Genomic DNA, 14684 nt, shown 5'->3' on the forward strand with positions numbered 1-14684 from the left:
TCCAGGATCCCCCAGAGATACCAAAATCTGTGGATGCTCAAAGTCCCTTATATAAAATGGCATAGTATTTGCCTATAAGCTACACATATTCTCCCATATACTTTAAATCATCTCTAGATTCCTTATAATACCCAATACACTGTAAATGGTATGTAAATAGTTGTTATATTATTTTTTAATTGTATTACTTTTTATTGTTGTATTGTTAGTTTTTATTATTTTTTCCCAAATATTTTTGATCTGTGGTTGGTTGAGTCCATGGATATGGAACCAAAGATACACAGGGCTGACTGTCTACAGGGTGAATTAGAACAGAGAGAGCCTAGAAGACTGAAAACCAGGGAGTCAAGTATACTGCCCAATGCCTCATGTATTAACAGTACAAAAACACGGGTGGTGCAAAAAGGAAGACTTCCAATGACATTTGAAAAGGCAGAAAAGACTGGAGTTGGTGAAGGAATAGATATAATCAATAAGGGTTTCAAGCCCCGGTAAGTGAAGTAGGTGAACACTGATGTCTTTGAGACAAAGACCAGAGTTTTAATCACTCTAAGTGCAAAGTGCTTTCTGAAATCCAGGTAGCAAGATCTATTAAATAGGTAGAAATGTAAGGCTGGAATTCAGTGAAGTGAGATATAAGTAAAAGAAAAAATGATGTTAAATTTTTCTGTGACTTATGAAATGTCTCATTACATTAGAATCATATCCCTTGTTAAAGTAATTGATCATTTTTTTTAAAAAAAAACATTGCATTATCTAGATATGGAATTTAAAATATTATTCTCCATATATCTAAAGGCTGAGCTCACAAGCTTGAAAACCTTGCGTCTCTTGTGTTTTATGAAGACCAGAGCCTCATCATATCTCACAAATAAGCAGCCTCCTATTTCTATGTATTTTAGTATTTTCAGCAGAGTTGAAATGGTTAAAAAGGAAACAAGAAACAGGAATACTTACTTGAACCTGGCAGGTGAAAGAGGAGTAGGGGGAAACATTCCTGGTTCAAAAGAATCAAAATAAGTCACTGTCCAAGAAAAGCTGCAACAGGAGAATCCAGCAGTTAGGGATATTATAAGCAGAGTCCAGAATCCTTAATGGGAAGAGAGATGGGAAAAATTTAAATTATTAACAGCAAAACAATTTAGAATAAACCAGTGTTCTCATGTTCAGATCATGTGTATTTTTGATCTTCTCAACTATATGGAACTGGGGTAAGAGATTTGAGCTTAGTACAAGCTAACCCATGTGGAAGTATAAATTACTAAAGCACAACTAGAAGTCATATCATTGAATCTTTTAATTATAATATGTGGAAAGGAGGGCAAATTCAACCTAAGAACATAAAATCTTCAGTTTTATAAAATTCAACTACAGAAAAAATGGTCAAAACATTTCACTCTTAAGATGTTCTGACATTTTTCAATCAATTTTGGAGAGCAATTTGGCAGTATCTGTTAAAATAATACATGTACATATCTCTTAATCCATTAATTCTACTTCCAGATATTTGTCCTAAAGATATAAAAACCTGTATAAAATGATGTATTAACAAAACTATTCTCTGTAGCTTTGTTTATAATAATAAAAGATTAGGAACAACCTAAATGATCAGCAATAGAGGTATAAGGTTGGTTTATTAAGTACAATCATAAAATGTAATACTATACAACTATAAAAAACAAGGAAGCTTTTTATGTACTGACATATTATAAAAAGATCTCCAAAATATACTGGTGAGCCAAAAAGTCAATGTTCAGAACAGCAATAAACACTTGTATAAAGAAGGGGGAAATTATGTATGTGCATATGTTATATATATGGAGAAATGAATATATGTTTTACTTACATATTAAAAAAATTTCTGCAAGGTTAACATTGGCTCTCTGTAGGGAGAGGAAACGAGTGGTTGGGAGACAGGAGTGAGGGGAAGACTTTTCAGTTCACTCTTTTATACTTTTTGAATTTTGACCCATATGACTGTTCTAGTCTTCAAAATAATAAATAGAAAAGTAAACTTCTAAAAAAATTTCCAGTCAGGCAATCCTTTTTGAATAGGGGAGGAGCAGGGAAGTTGTATCAGAAACTTTGTGGAAGCATTTTCAAACTGCCTCCATGAGACAGGTTTCTGAAGAGTATGTGTTCCATGCCTCAGAAATACAGGAAGGAAAGGTTGAGAACACTAGAAGATGACTTATGAATTATCAAATTTCCTGGCTACACAAAACAATCCACCAAAGAAGCCTTTAACAAGAAGCAGGTAAGAAATAAATGCAGTGGACTGTGTGTAAACCATGTGAAGTCCAGTAACAGACTGATACAACTGCTAAAATACAAAGTCAGAGCAATTAAGCGTTAACAAAAAAGTATGGTAAAGTATTTCTGAAAGATTAACCTTTTTTTTACTCCTGATAGTTCCCTTTCCCTTCCTTTCTTTTAAAGAGATAATGGGCTCTGTGCTCACTGCCCCAGAAGAGGGATGTGGCAGAACAGAAAGGAGAAATAGCTGGAGTGTTTTTTTATTTTTATGTTGCAAAATAATTACAGGAACACAATATATCCTGCCTGAATAGATAGCAAAGACAATGAAATGATTGTGGTATAGATAAAATGTTTGCATGAGGCTGAGGCAGGAGGACAGCTTGAGGTCAAGAGTTTGAGCAGCATAGTGAGACCCCCATCTCTAAAAAAAAAAAAAAAAATTATATGGACTCTACTGTGGTTTAGAATTAAAAAAAATTTTTTTTTAATAGCTGGGTGTGGTGACACTCATCTGTAGTCCCAGCTACCTGAGAGGCTGAGGTGGAAAGATAGCTTGAGGCTAGGAGTTCCCCTGGGCAATATAGCAACACTGTTTCTTAAAAAAAAAAAAAGGTCTGTGTGAAACAGGGAGAAAGAGGGTGAGGGGTTTATCTGCTAGTGAGAAAGATCTCTCTGGTTTGAATAAAGCATGTTGTATGTGTGCCTGCACTTATGTGTATACATGGGGAGAGGCAGGGGTGCTGCTGGGGCTTCCTGGCAAAGCCATCTATAAAAGGCCACACAAAACCACACGCATAGTATAGCTATGTACGGTGTCTTAGCAGATGGGCCCAGGCCCAAGCCTGCAGATGACTCTGCCCTAAGTGGGGCATAAAAACAGCAGATGGTCATGTGGCTGGAAGTTGCTACATCTGAATGGCCATCCTAACCGGAATAAAACATGTTTCAACACTCAATTGAGCAAATGTCTTGAGAATCAGCCTGGCACAGCATCAGCCTCTAGAACCTTAACCTAACCTGGGATTGGGTGGACAGAACCTGAGTAGAGACTAAGGTACAACCTTCCTCTCAACCCCAGTAAGATAAGGGGTGAAAAAAGAAATTATGAAATTTAGAGTACAACTACAATTTATGTATTGCTATATTGCCAAGTAGCTGTTATTTGCTATTATTTAGAAGAATAACTGTAAGGAGGGGAGAAAATAATTGACTAGCTAACTCTAAGTTTAAAATAATGTTAAGTTTCCAGAACAAAGATGGTAATCAACTCAAGAAATATCAAGTATTTGAACATGGGGACTGCTCTGGAATGATGAAACTTCTAGATACCTAAAAAAGTGAAGAAAGACACAAAATAACATTTAAAAATAACCAAATGTGAGTCTTTCTAAAGCCCATCAAGCTTTTTCACTCAGGTTCTTTAATGGCATACCTGTCAAATTTAATACAAGTATTCTTGAGTTTTTCCAAAATGATCACTATTACACAATCTAAGTGTTTGCCTCACATTGGGCATTTCAACTATTTTGTATTCATTTTAAACTAATCAAAAGCTGTATCACAGATAAGCCAGGTAACAATGACAGGGCAAAAACAAGTGGTCTAGAAGTGCTTATGAATCTGAAAATTACTCAATTCATTTATGAATAAGCAGAAAAGCCACAGAAGTTGACAATTCCCAACAACTAAATTTGTTACAAGTCAGTATCTCCAGAATCCTGAAGCTAAAAATTTAGGGTAACTGTTTTATAATAAAAGCATATAAAAATGAAGTTAAATTCTTTCTTTCCCCAATTCACCAATTCCACTTTGAAAAACAAACAGCTAAGAGTTCGTTGCGCATCTTTCCAAAAATTATATAGATATCTAAGTAATATAGGTACATATGTGGAGCTAGTTATGTACAAAAATATAAATATTTTTTCAGATTATTTTCCACAAATAGGATTCTCATCAGAAAATTTGTTCTGCACTCTGCTTTTTTCATATAACATTTTATCTTGTAGATCTTTCATATCAGTATACAAAGCCACAGTTCCGTTGCATACTTCTTTTTATTATTCCAGTTTTTCACTATTACAAATGCTACAAAGAATACTCTTGTACTTCAGTGTATAGTTGCACAAAGATATATTACAAATTTCCAGAGGAAGAACTGCTGTCAAAGGATGTAGGCCCTTAAATAAGTAGACACACATCCTTCCTTCTCTACAGCTCAATTTTCATCAGCCGACGAAATGATGGAAATTCATCTTTTCCATCAACTGAAATCTCTTGGGACTCAGTGTTTTCACCCAAAGCAAAAACAGGGGGGTCTGGGGATTTCCTACTCCAATCCCTTTGCTGGAAGTTTTATATTCACTTTTCTAAGGGTATATTTTGTTTTGGTTTATTTTTCAAAATAAGTTATTTTAGTTTCAGGGGATACTTTTCTAAAATATAGTGGCAACGCTCTATATTTCTATAAAACCTTTCAGCAAAATAGACTGATATATGGCAAATATTTTCATTTTGTTTAACAGTTGAGCTTACACAGATGAGGTAACTTTCAGAAGTTTTATGAAGATGTGGAGGCACTAATCTGCACATATTATACATAAGCACAAAAGATCAGGAAAAAACAAAACTCCCATGCCCACATATTAGAGAAAGATTTCTTATTAAAGAATCGTTATGCAATCAATCACACACCCTTTACTAAACAACTTCTTACCATAAATAAACAATGGGACTAAATATGACTACACACTGAGAATTTCCAAGCCCTGTTGTAAAGCTTCTGACAGTTGAACGTTTTAAATAAACTGATAAGCCTATATTATGAAATACTAAACAGTAATGAAAAAGAATGAGGTAGATCTATGTATACTGATATAGAATGAACTCCAAGATATTTTAAGAAATCTGCAAAATATACATGCTTCTAATTATGTTTTTTTTTTTACAACAGTGACAAAACTATGCATTTTGAATGAACATATATATGTAAATGAATATAAAAAGATATGAAAAGACACACAGGTAGATTAGTGAAAACTTTTGCTTTAATATCTAGAATTTTTTTTCCTATACTTTTTTTCTTTTTCCCATACTTATGTAACTAATGTATTTTATGAAATTAAAAAATAAAAATGTAATATAGTCATGTGTGGCTTAATGACAGGGACATATTCTCAGAAATGTGTCAGGTGATTTTGTCACTGTGTGAACATCATGGAGTGTACTTACACAAACCTAGATAGTGTAGCCTACTATATACCGAGGCGACATAGTATAGCCTGTTATTCCTAAGATACAGAACTACACAGCATGTTACTGTACTGAATACTGTAGCCAACTTTAACACAATGGTAAGTGTTTGTGTATCTGAACATATCTAAACATAGAAAAGGTACAGTAAAAATATGGTATAAAAGATTTAAAAATGGTACACCTGTACAGGGTACTTATCACAAATGGAGCTTGAAGGCCAGGAACTTGCTCTAGGTGAATCAGTGAGTAAGTGTGAGGGAATGTGAAAGTTGACATTACTAACCATTGTAGACTTTATAAACACTGTACACTTACGCTATACTAAATTTGTAAAAAAATTTTCTTTCTTCAATAATATACTAAGCTTACTGTAACTTTACCATATAAACTTAAAATTTTTTAAAACTTTTCGACTTTTTTGTAATAACACTTATCTTAAAACACAAGCACACTATATACGTGTTTTTTCTTTATACACTTTATAAGCTTTTTTCTATTTTTAAATTTTTTCTTCTTTTTTTACTTTTTCAAACTTTTTTTGTCATAAACTAAGACACAAACACACACATTAGCCTAGAACTACATAGGGTCAGAATTGTCAGTATCGCTGTCTTCCACTTCCACATCTTTTACCACTGTCTTCAGCAGTGATTAACATGCACCGAAATGTCATTTCCTATAACAATGTCTTCTAGAATATCACACAAAGGACCTGCCTGAGGCTGTTTTACAGCTGACTTTTTTAATAAGTAGAAGAAATATACCCTAAAATAACAATAAGAAGCTTAGTAAATACATAACCAGTAACACTTATTATCATTATCAAATATTACAGGTAATTGTACGTGCTCTATACTTTTATACAACTGGCAGTGCAATAGGTTAGTTTACACCAGCATCACTACAAACGTGTAAGTAATACGTTGCACTATGATGTCACTAGGTGATAGGAATTTTTCAGCTCCATTATAATCTCATGGGACCACCATCATATACAGTTTGCTATCGAGCAAAATGTTGTTACAGGGCACATGACTGTATTTAGGTAATTTTAGAAGTTGTAAAAACTATTAACAGCTAGCAACTAATAAAAGCCTAAATGTTCCATATGCATAATATTAACCAATAATTTTAAGATGTTTTTGAAAGCAAATTTCCTCAACTTTATCGGATTCTATAGTTTTCCAATTTAAGAGGATGGCAGGTATTTTAAATAATTTAGTATCCTCTCTAAGCTAATCACATTTGATAGATAGAGCTCAAGTCTTCAAATCCCTAGAGCAATGCATCTCTCTACATGTCAAAGAACAAGTGCAAGAGCAGAAGAAAGTGGTCTTTCCTTTCCTGTCAATGCAACATGAACACAGTGGGTGCACAGTAGCTGCACTGGTTAAGGCCTACACCTAACTGCCTGCCCACCTGCTACCTAGCGTGTAGCAATTCCACTTCTCTTCCTGCTGAAACAGGTGAGGAAGTGGAAAGGGGCATTATTTGACTCATTTGATCAAATTTGAAGTGACCAAATAAAATTTGATCTTCTCTCTCCAATTTAGAGTGATCAAATCAAAGAAATGAGAGCAAACAGGAGTAAAATATGCCAGACAGGTAAAGTTTTGAACCCTTAAAAATCATTTTGGTAAAGAGAAATAAATACAGCAGAAATAACCTTTTTTACTGGAAACCTATTATAGCATTCCACACTCTGTAGAAACTCAGGTCTGACTCTCATCCTGGGCAAGTATGGTCAATGTTTCTTAAATTTCTCCTGAAGTCTGCTTAAGATAATTATTTATCTTTGCTAAGTTTGTAAGGAAGCTTTGTTTGTTTATTTTTAAAGTCCTGAGAAGAGGTGTGGGAAGCTTCTTCCAGAATGTAATTAGACAATGTTAAGTAATCTCTGGACCTGTGTCACATAGTTACATTCAAAAGGTATTACTAGTGTGTCTGGTACATATATACACACTGCATACATATGTATATAAAGAAAATCTAATAACATTTACCACAAACACATGCAAATGAAAAATATAAGACTGAATCAACTGTACACAGTGGACTTCCACTTAACGTGGTTTTGTGACTTTATGATACAAAGGCAATTATCTCTGAGCAAAAGAGAAATAAAGTACCTACAAAAACTTTTAAGTATTTTATCCCAAATTTTGTATGTTCAAACATGTTCTAGAAAAACAAAAGTGAGCTCAAAATCAAATCAAGTGATAATTAAGTCCATACCTAATAGCCCAGTGTCTATATCATCTTCATTTTTCAAATTCTCAGCATGCAACTCTGTAAATACAAAGAAAGACTTGGGTAGAAAAGATTATTTTATAATTTGAAGGGTAACTCAAAGGCTGGGAAGAAATTGTGGAGCTGTGGAAACTGCTCTGGAGTCAGAAGGAACGGGGACCAAATTCTAATTCAATTTACTAGCTATGTGACCTTCAGCAAACAAATAGACCTCTCTATAGGTGTTCACAGCTATATAGTGTATATAAGATGAGAGTAATGTTTATTCTCTAGGGTTGTAGTAAAGACATTCCATGTAATGCAAATTAAAAGGAATACTAGGTTTTGTGTTCATTTCCTTTCTCCATTCTCCAAAATAAGCACAGTTCAATGTCTTCTGCAACAGACTTCACTTTTCATGGTTTTGCGACTTTATGATACAAAGGCAGTATCTCAGAGCAAAAAGAGAAATAAACTACCTACAAAATAAAACTATCACGATTGCAGTGAAAAGAACGGGGAGAGGAGTGATAGAGAAGTGAAACATTGGCAGCCAAACATTTCAGATTGGCAGTTTACACCCAAAACCACTTTATTAAGAGGTAAAATTCATATATTCACGTGCCAATCTGTCTTCTGCACGAAAATCAAGCATGGTAAGGTGTTAGATGCCATCTGCAGCCCACCAGGGGCTGGGAAGCAACGAGAAAAAATAAAAACTGGAGTTAAATAGATTTAATTTCATTTAGTGAAGTAAAGTGAATATGTGAGTGACAATGTGTTGGGTGCTTTTCATACAACTAAGTTTTTTTTTTTTTTTTTGGTTTTAATTCTTCATTTTCAATAACTTGGCCAAGGTCACACACTAGTGGGAACTGAGATTTAAACTCAAGTCTGATTCTTTCCACTGTGATAGCCCACCATACAATACATCCTTATAAGTCTTGGAAAAAGATTTCAACTGGCCAATATTTCAACTTCAGACACAGAAAAATAAAACCATTAGAGGAAGCATAGACTACACCTTCTACAATAGAACTTTGTGCACTACACTTGGCTACAAACTTAAAACTAAGAGGAGCTAATTATTTCACCTATAAAACCAGAAATTTGGGCTTACGGGATGGAAATCCTTGTCCTTGAGAACTTCTGGGTGTATAGGACATCGGTGGCTAACACATCTTTAACTATGGACAAAGCCTCTGAACATATATATATACAGCCTATTTTATTTAAACGCACTTTCACTGTCTCCTATTAATGATGGGTGTTCTGCATTTTGTTTAATCGTGCCAATACTTCACTCCCGTGTTCATGGATTTGAAGATATTTCTTCAAAAGTACCCATTTAATTAAAAGATCCTTTCTTAAAATGGGTCTCTTGATCATGGACCAGGAGGACCCCTTCACCTAAGAAAAGAGAAGACAAAGGGGGGAAAGCAAAGAAAGGTGCAGACGAGGGCTCTGGGTGAAACTGACTGCCAGCTTGCCGGTTTTTGGTAGGGCATGGGAAAGGGAGGTTGATGCCAGGTCCTGACTCAACTTTACTCTGGCCTCTCAAAGTCTCGGCTTCAGTACCTTTAACGATCAGATAGGCGATGGCGAGGAGGAAGGCCAGAAGAATGGCGAAGAGCAGCGAACAAAGAATAGAGAGGACCTGGACCGGCCACCGCCGAGACTGGGCTCGGATGCCCGTCGCCGCCGGGAAGATGCCATTGCGCTTATCCGGCAGGACCGGCGACCCAGCCCCATCCGAAAGGAGTAGCGAGCGACTTCTGGGCTCTGACGAGGCCCCAGCCGAGAACTCTGCCCGCAAGTCGCGGGCCACTTGGTCGCATCCCTCCTCCTCGTCGACTTCGCCTTCACCCCAACCGTCCCCCTGAGCGAAGGCGAAATACGCAGGCCGAGCGAAAGGGGCTGGGGTGTCGGGGCGGCGGCGCCGCGGAGCCAAGTGTCTCCCGCTCTCCACGAACGACATGGCGGGAAAAGACGGTGCGCCCCGCGGAGACCGAGCGTCTCCAACCTGCCCCGCCCCGCGCCCTCAACAGCAAATCAGCGGCCGGCCGTCGCCGTGGCCTCCACCACCAGGCCCCGGCACTCAGGGGTGGGCAACCCCACAGGCGATAGGGCGGGACGGGAGCCGAGAGACCCCGGAAGAGGCTGGATGTCCCCGGACCAGAGCCGGACCCCAGGGCCATAGGCGGAAGAAAGAGCAGGAAACCCACAGGGAGAGGTGAGCCGAGGCCGAAGGCAGCCGAGTCTCCCCCCTCTACAGCGCTTGGTCCCGGCCAGAGACCTCAGCCAACGCCGCGTCACCTCCAGGCTAGCGCGCGCCTCGGCAGCCCCCAAAGCCGCATCTTCTTGAGACTGATGGGTCCTAGTGTCCGCCTATGTTCTTCCGATACACATTTCCAAACCTATTTGCTTTCTCCCTTCCTCCACTCTACGCTCACATTCTTCCACGGCTTGCCCTATTAACGGCAGCTTACCGCCGGGCGCTCTCACTTTACCTTAACTGTCTATCCATTTCTCCCTTTAGGGTGATTTTCCCCGCCACGACCACAACTTCCCTCCACGCTGCTCGGCACGCCTCCTTCCCCCTCCGCTCCGGTGCGCGTTCTCCACCTGGTGCGTACGGAGCTCGTACCTTCTACTCAGAACCCCTCCTCTCGCCTTCCCCGCCCCCTCCCCTCCGCCTCGAGCACCGCACGCCCGCGCGCATCCAGCCCCTGCCACCGCTAACGCTAGAAGCTGCTTACCCCACCTCCACCCCACCCCTCCCCTGGCGGCCTCAGGTTTGTGGGGCGTAACTCGGGCCGGGGGGGAGGGGTGAAGGTGGCAGCCCCCTCCCCACTGCCCCACCTCCTACGGGGTGAGGCGGTCTAAGCTCGGGAAGCTGGGACACGGTTGTCTTCCCTTTCCCTTGGGGAAGTTAGTGGAGTTTTCCCGGCTGAGTACTCGGCGCAGAAACTTCCCTCGTCCCCTTCCCTCCCCCCCATGCAGGCGACGCCGAGTGAGGTTGAGGCTGGGGGCGAATCACCACAGAGCTGCGTGTCAGCGACGCACTCTGATTGGACAGCAGGGAAGCCTGTCAGCTTATTGGCCCCGCTGATTCCGCCTCGTACCGCAGGGCAGCCTTTAACCTTTAGCCCTAGCGGGCGCCAACCACTCAGATCGCTTCTTGTTGGTATGTGTAGCGGCAGTGGCCGCCGGCGGAGCAGTCTTAGCCCGACGATGAGGCCGGGGACTGGAGCCGAGCGCGGAGGCCTCATGGTGAGTGAAATGGAGAGCCATCCTCCCTCGCAGGGCCCTGGGGACGGGGAGCGGAGATTGTCCGGCTCAAGCCTCTGCTCCAGCTCTTGGGTCTCTTCTGACGGCTTCCTGAGGAGACGGCCCTCGGTAAGGGTTCGGTGGGCCAGGGGGAAAGCAGCACAATGAAAAGCGAAGTCAGAGAGACAGGAAGCTTTCTCCAAAAGGAGAAGAAGATGAGAGTGGACGAAGGAGGAACTGGAGATGATGGGATATGTTTTGAGGGAGAGAAATGGAGGGCGGGGATGCACAAAGAGGATGTGGGACCCTGGAAGTTCCCACTGGGCTTGGCCTAGACTGCGCTGTGAAGGTACTGAGCCCTGGGCGGGGTAAGCGTTCTGAAGCCTCAGGCCCGGTTTAGCAGGGACGAGGAGGCAGAGGCTTAATTCTGTAAGACTTTAAAAGTGGGTGCCAAAATTTGTTTTCACTACTGGTGGTGGTCTGCCAGGGAATTGGCAGGAAATAATTACCTGGCTTTAAAACCTGGAACAATGGACACCTAGGTAAAGAAAGTAGTTGTCTTTTCAGAGCGCGTTAAAATGGATGAATTAGTTGTTTGCATTTAGTGTCTACGAATGACAGAACCTCAGTCTTTGAAAATGTGTTTTTGGGAGAAGGAATTTTACCTGTCTTAAAGGTTAAGTTAGAAAATAGCAAGTTTGTTAGGAGTGAAGCGTCCCTGGTAATCATAGTGTTTGTGTATTATAAGACCAGCCCTCATCTGAGTTAATTTGGTAAATGCAGCATTTGAAAGTTTAAAATCAGTAGCATTACAAAATACAAATAGCCCGTTATTTTTTTCTGTGTGAAGTAGGACAAATTTGTGGTTTTCATCATAACAGTTTTTAAATTAGCATTCGACACATATTCTCTAAGTTTAGCAAGCCAATTAGCGGCTGATTAAATCTACTTTTTTTAAAAAAAGAAAAAAAAAATTTATCCAGCTGTCCAGTAATGATCTTAACTTTTCCCATTTTGTTCTGGAAATTGCAAGATCATTTTAAATAATAGCATGGTGCATTTTGCTTAAAACAAGAAGGTATAAACTCTATAGTATAATCACACATTGGCCTACTATTATGCTATTGCAGATAACTGATTTGTTAAAATGAGATTTTGGGGAAGCATTTAAGTGTTACTTGCTAACTTTTAAATTTCCACTATTTTTCAGATGGGGCACCCTGGCATGCATTATGCCCCAATGGGAATGCATCCTATGGGTCAGAGAGCGAATATGCCTCCTGTACCTCATGGAATGATGCCACAAATGATGCCCCCTATGGGAGGGCCACCAATGGGACAAGTAAGAATGTTTTTGTTTTGTTTTGCATTTATTTGTCTATTTTTGCCTCCAGTATTGTGTCAAGATTGCAAAATCTAGGTCGATATTTGTAGCTGCTTAAGGATTAGTTTATGCCCAAATAATTTCAAATAAGCCAAATGTTGAATTGTGATTGTAACCAAATTTTGAGTGTAATGAAAAGGTCTTCTGTTTTAAAAATATACTGACTACCTCAACAAAAACTAGTTTTCTTTTCTTTTTTTAATTTAAAAGTAACAATGTATGTCTAGGTTTTTTAATTTAACCAGTATTTTTTCAAGCATGTCAACTGACCGTTAATGTCCTAAGAGTAAATATTATCTGATATGGCAACATAACTTATTTTGGTGGACCAAGCAAATGCATAGAATCTGAAAATAGCAATTGTTTAGGCCTTTGGCTTAGGATGAATTTTATAGCTGAAATATCTTCTTCTTTGTGTGTAGGGGATAGGGGTGGGAGTTCCTGCTCTACAATTCTGCTTCTTCATAGGACAGTGCCAGATAGTTCATTTTCTACTTAAATGCTATTATTTTTTTTAAGTGCTTATTGCTTCTGCACTCCTGCTTATGAGCTGCCCCTTCCGTCTCTAGCATAAATTGTAAATGGACATTTTGTAGGAGAGATTTGGAACAAAAAGTTTTAATGCCGACTCAGTGACTTTGGTAGAACTGAGTTTTTAGAGTAGCATCCGAGAAAGGTAACAGGTTTAGTTACCATGAGTAATTCTGTGCCCTATTTTAGGTTCTATAATAAACAGATCCTTAGATGGGTGGGTTGTTTCCACTTGAGTATCTCTATAAATCATCAAAAATTTAGGCTAACAAAATATTTTGGAAAGCCAATTTCATATGATCTTTTGCTAATTCATACTGTTTACTTTGATAATTGTTTAAGCTTTGATGAGTTAAAGTTATTGGTGAAATTGCAGTGGAAAAAGGAGCTTGCTATGTATCTCTCTCTTACTTAATCTTAGTAGAAGGGCTTAATGTCAAGTGGTTTTCTTCTTTTTTTTATTTGGAATATAGCCCTTGATTTTGCATAAAAATCTTTATTCAAAGGCACCAGGCCCAAAAGATTCTGCCTGCAGGAGTTCTTTAAATAAAAGAGTCTTTTATTCTGTTACTCTAGAATAACACAAATTTTAAAACTCCCTAGGTGATGGAGAAACAACTCTGATTCCTCTTCTGTTTCTTTCCATCTCTAAGCAGCAAGGAGCTCTTCTTGTTTTCTTGGTGGAGCTTCTCTAACTAGATAATGAGCTTTAAAAATATTTATTCTTTAAATGCTCTGGTTCTTATTTAAAATTAGTTTCTTTCCACAGAAAGATAAAATAAAACAATTTGCTACTGCCAGATGCTTCTCTCTTTTCTGGGGCCTTCTGTTTCCATTGGGCCAATCAAGGTAAGTTTTGCAAGGGATTGACCTGCCTACCCTTGCTGTAATGGTGCTATTGCAGTACCGAAATCAAGATACCAGCTTGTCATTTCTAGGGAAAAAAATGCGGATTTTATTTTTTAAAAGTACTTTTATGTATCTCATTGACATAAGCTGGTCACAGTTTGCTTTATGGCCCTTTCTCTTTAGCTATATTGGTGACCATCTTTCTAGTAAGTTTACTTGCTACTTAGTGCACATCCATTAGGTACTCTCAATTTTGCCTTGTGGTTTTCTTCTACCTTTTTCCTAGGCCAATAATATGCCATGTGCCTTTAAGATGTTTAGAAATCTTTCTCCCTCTGGTGGCTCCTGTTCTAATAATGAATGTTTAGTAAGAGTCCAACTCTGAGGGTCCAAAGAAAATCTCTACTGTTTTTCTCAAAATTAGATCATTCCCTTTTTTCCCCTCAATAGCTAACAAATATGGAGTCCAAATCTTGGCAAAGCTAATTCTTATTTTAGCTTTATAACAGACTGGGAGAACATGGATAATTTGAATCCTCAAATAATTTGAGAATTATTTATAGTTCTGTAAACATTCCCTTAAAAATAAAAGTTGATGATAAACAGCAAAATTGATCCTTTTTCTGCATCATTTCTTCTGCCACTATTTAGAAGTACTAATGAGCAGTAAGTGGTCAGAAGATAATTGAGAAGAAGGGTACCTGTATCATTCACAGAGGTGACAGTTTGTAGGATTCTGCCATCCAATTTTAAAAAGTTAGTTCACAAATTCTTTAGACTTTGGAACTGAAGATTATGGAACTTACATTTGTTGACTAGTTTGCATGAAAATCTCATGCTGGGACCAGTTGAAGACTAAAATTGGTGGCACTCTTACTTGCTAAATGATTGTGGTGTTTGGAATGTTACG

General features: G+C 38.7%; 2 protein-coding genes across 10 annotated transcripts in view; one reads left to right on the plus strand and one right to left on the minus strand.

Moving 5' to 3' along the window:
- Nucleotides 1–10002, minus strand: part of ARL6IP6 (ARF like GTPase 6 interacting protein 6) — a 30865-nt gene extending 20863 nt beyond the window's left edge. The window contains exons 1-3 of the mRNA XM_069457578.1: nucleotides 9319–10002; nucleotides 7747–7800; nucleotides 958–1090 (exon numbers count right to left, since the gene is read on the minus strand). Coding sequence (XP_069313679.1) covers nucleotides 958–1090; nucleotides 7747–7800; nucleotides 9319–9718 — 587 coding nt within the window. The 5' untranslated portion in view covers nucleotides 9719–10002. The remainder of the gene's footprint in view (nucleotides 1–957; nucleotides 1091–7746; nucleotides 7801–9318) is intronic.
- A 615-nt stretch (nucleotides 10003–10617) lies between these two features.
- PRPF40A (pre-mRNA processing factor 40 homolog A) overlaps nucleotides 10618–14684 on the plus strand; it is a 49414-nt gene continuing 45347 nt past the window's right edge. For 5 of the 9 annotated variants that reach the window (XM_069457280.1, XM_069457106.1, XM_069457197.1 and 2 more), the window contains exons 1-2: nucleotides 10618–11013; nucleotides 12221–12352. In XM_069457280.1, coding sequence (XP_069313381.1) covers nucleotides 10738–11013; nucleotides 12221–12352 — 408 coding nt within the window. In that variant the 5' untranslated portion in view covers nucleotides 10618–10737. Of the gene's footprint in view, nucleotides 11140–12220; nucleotides 12353–14684 lie in introns of all 9 variants that reach the window. The other 4 variants (XM_069456954.1, XM_069456802.1, XM_069456888.1 and 1 more) reach the window with 1 other exon arrangement.

This window comes from Eulemur rufifrons, chromosome 1 (assembly GCF_041146395.1).
Source record: "Eulemur rufifrons isolate Redbay chromosome 1, OSU_ERuf_1, whole genome shotgun sequence".
NCBI lineage: Eukaryota > Metazoa > Chordata > Mammalia > Primates > Lemuridae > Eulemur > Eulemur rufifrons.